Genomic DNA, 2,237 nt, shown 5'->3' with positions numbered 1-2,237 from the left:
AGGTGAGCACTGGCCTTAGTTCATAGGCAGCGGTGCCCAGTCAGCAGTGAGGTCCGTTGCCATCGGATGAAAACTGGCCTGAGTCCATCGACTGTGGTGTCCAGTCTGCAGGCAAGCCGTCGCCATCAGATAAACGCTGGCCTCAGTGCACGGTCAGCGGTGCCCAGTCTGCAGGGGAGTACAACGCCGCCAGCTGAGAACCGGCTTCAGAGGCGGTGCCGGTGGTGCTGCATCACCAGCGGTGCCGAGCCCGACGGCGTCCATGGGCATGGGACCAGACTCCGCCCCCCCCCCCCCTCATCGTCAGGGGGGTCGAGTCTCCAGCGTAGCGCGCCGCTCGTGGCCGGCTGGAAAGCCCGGTCGCCGCCTGCCGCCGGCGGCGACCGGACCATAAAACCGGCCGCGCCGGCCGACCAGCAACAGTACGCTGCTGACACGGTACGGGGCAGGTCGCACGAGACGTCCGCAACCATGGAGAGAACGACAACTGCTGCGGTAAGCGTACGAGCATAGGTCGGGGTGGGGACAACGGTGGTTTGTGTGATTTGGCTGTTGGTTGTCGAACATTGTGTGATTTGGTGTTGGTTGTCCGAGTATTGTGTGATTTGTTCGATTTTTGAGTCAACAAGTGAAATCGTGATCAACCAGAACAATGTAAGTAGACCTTGGGTTTGAGGCCTTTTGTGTCACATATATCAAGCTATCACAAGTTCGAAATAATGAGCCTATTCACTTCCAGTTATCCAAAGATGCTTAAGTGAAACTGGTTACTCGGTTGCACTGCAACTTTTAAATGCCAGTTGATGTAGCCTGTTCGGCAGTCATGCCAACCTGTGTGACGATGAATTATAGGTGTAGGTGCCACGGCATTTGACACAGATTTTAATTCATCTGATAATATTTAGGTTAAGCTATTTGTGAGCATTTACTACAAAATCATACAGGGGCTTTTTAGACAAGCTGAGCACAGATAAACGTATCTCGTAGAACAGGCAGACAGGTTTAAACATGACACTCTTAGGTGAAGTTAACGTTTGCTTTATTTCTTCTCAAACCCATGCCTGCTCCAGGAGTTTTGTGTCTTCCCACTTACCCCACATTTCTTTCGACGACTCGTTTCTCTCGCTTCTCTCCGTCTGAATCCACAGCCCGCACGGCTTCCCATACTCTGCCATGCTACCAGGGGCACCGCTCCGCGGCCGCTGCGTCCTTTCGATGGTCGACTAACTACAACCCAAGATAGGATAACGACCTCGGGCACGATCCGTTGCACAATCGCCACCAACCAGTCCCGCTGGCTCCTAGTAACTCAAAGGCTTTATGACGCCTTCGATTTCGAATAATCCGTGCTTACAGCTGGCGGTTTGCCTTTGACCGGATGCAGTCGACTTAGCTGCGGTTTTCGGTTCTTAGCACTGTGTCGGGATGACGTGGAACTGATAACTCTCTTATGGGGGGGGGGGGGGGAGGAGGAGGAAAAGCAGGGTCTATATGATACTACAGGAATAAATCTGTCGTTTACTCGCTATTCCAATATTGTAATGAAAAGATTACTTGTTGTTACTGAAGGGTCATCGTTACGGGCCACCAACCCAGTGTTGGGGGGGGGGGGGGGGGGGGAATGCCGGTAGCGTGGTGGCTAACGCGTAAGCGTTAACCACTGCGCGTCTGGGAAACCAGAGGCACGGGACTCGATTCCCCGCGGTGCCCGCCCTTCCTGCTAGGGTGTGAGGCAGGCGACGCCATACAGCCATAGCAGCTGAGCGCATCGTAAAGCCTAAGTCAGCACACGCTGGTGTCATACGACCAACCGCCAGCTGACCTATCTCTGCGCGTAACCTCGCCCCCGGTCCCATCTGGGCGACGGCCAGGTGCCAGGTGGCCTCCTATCTCTGCGCGTAACCTGGCGCCAGGTTCCATCTGGACGACGGCCAGGGGCCAGCTGACCCCCGGTCTCTGCGCGTAACCTGGCGCCCGGTCCCATCTGGGCAACGGCCAGGCGCCAGCTGATCTCCTATCTATGCGCGTAACCTGGCGCCCGGTCCCATCTGGGCGACGGCCAGGCGCCAGCTTCATGAGACGCCCATACGCACCGCTCCTGAGGCTTAGGTGGAGGCGGCGGACTTGCGGGCCAGCCACGCTAGCCTGTCCATCACACAGCAGTATGATTACGTGCACTAAGTTCTCTTTCGCGTTATTTTCCGGGTTCCGCTAGCTTTGTCATGTCACCGCAGAAA

General features: G+C 56.0%; 1 protein-coding gene across 1 annotated transcript in view; it reads left to right on the top strand.

The window, feature by feature from the left end:
* Window positions 1-433: 433 nt before the first annotated feature.
* Window positions 434-2,237, top strand: part of LOC119092684 (uncharacterized) — a 10,177-nt gene continuing 8,373 nt past the window's right edge. Inside the window, exon 1 of the mRNA XM_037215649.1 lies at window positions 434-495. Coding sequence (XP_037071544.1) covers window positions 472-495 — 24 coding nt within the window. The 5' untranslated portion in view covers window positions 434-471. The remainder of the gene's footprint in view (window positions 496-2,237) is intronic.

Source organism: Pollicipes pollicipes, unplaced genomic scaffold, assembly GCF_011947565.3.
Source record: "Pollicipes pollicipes isolate AB1234 unplaced genomic scaffold, Ppol_2.1 Scaffold_3447;HRSCAF=4054_pilon_pilon_pilon, whole genome shotgun sequence".
Lineage (NCBI taxonomy): Eukaryota > Metazoa > Arthropoda > Thecostraca > Pollicipedomorpha > Pollicipedidae > Pollicipes > Pollicipes pollicipes.
The sequence above is the reverse complement of the archived record's forward strand: the minus strand, read 5'-3'. Positions and strand labels throughout refer to the sequence as shown.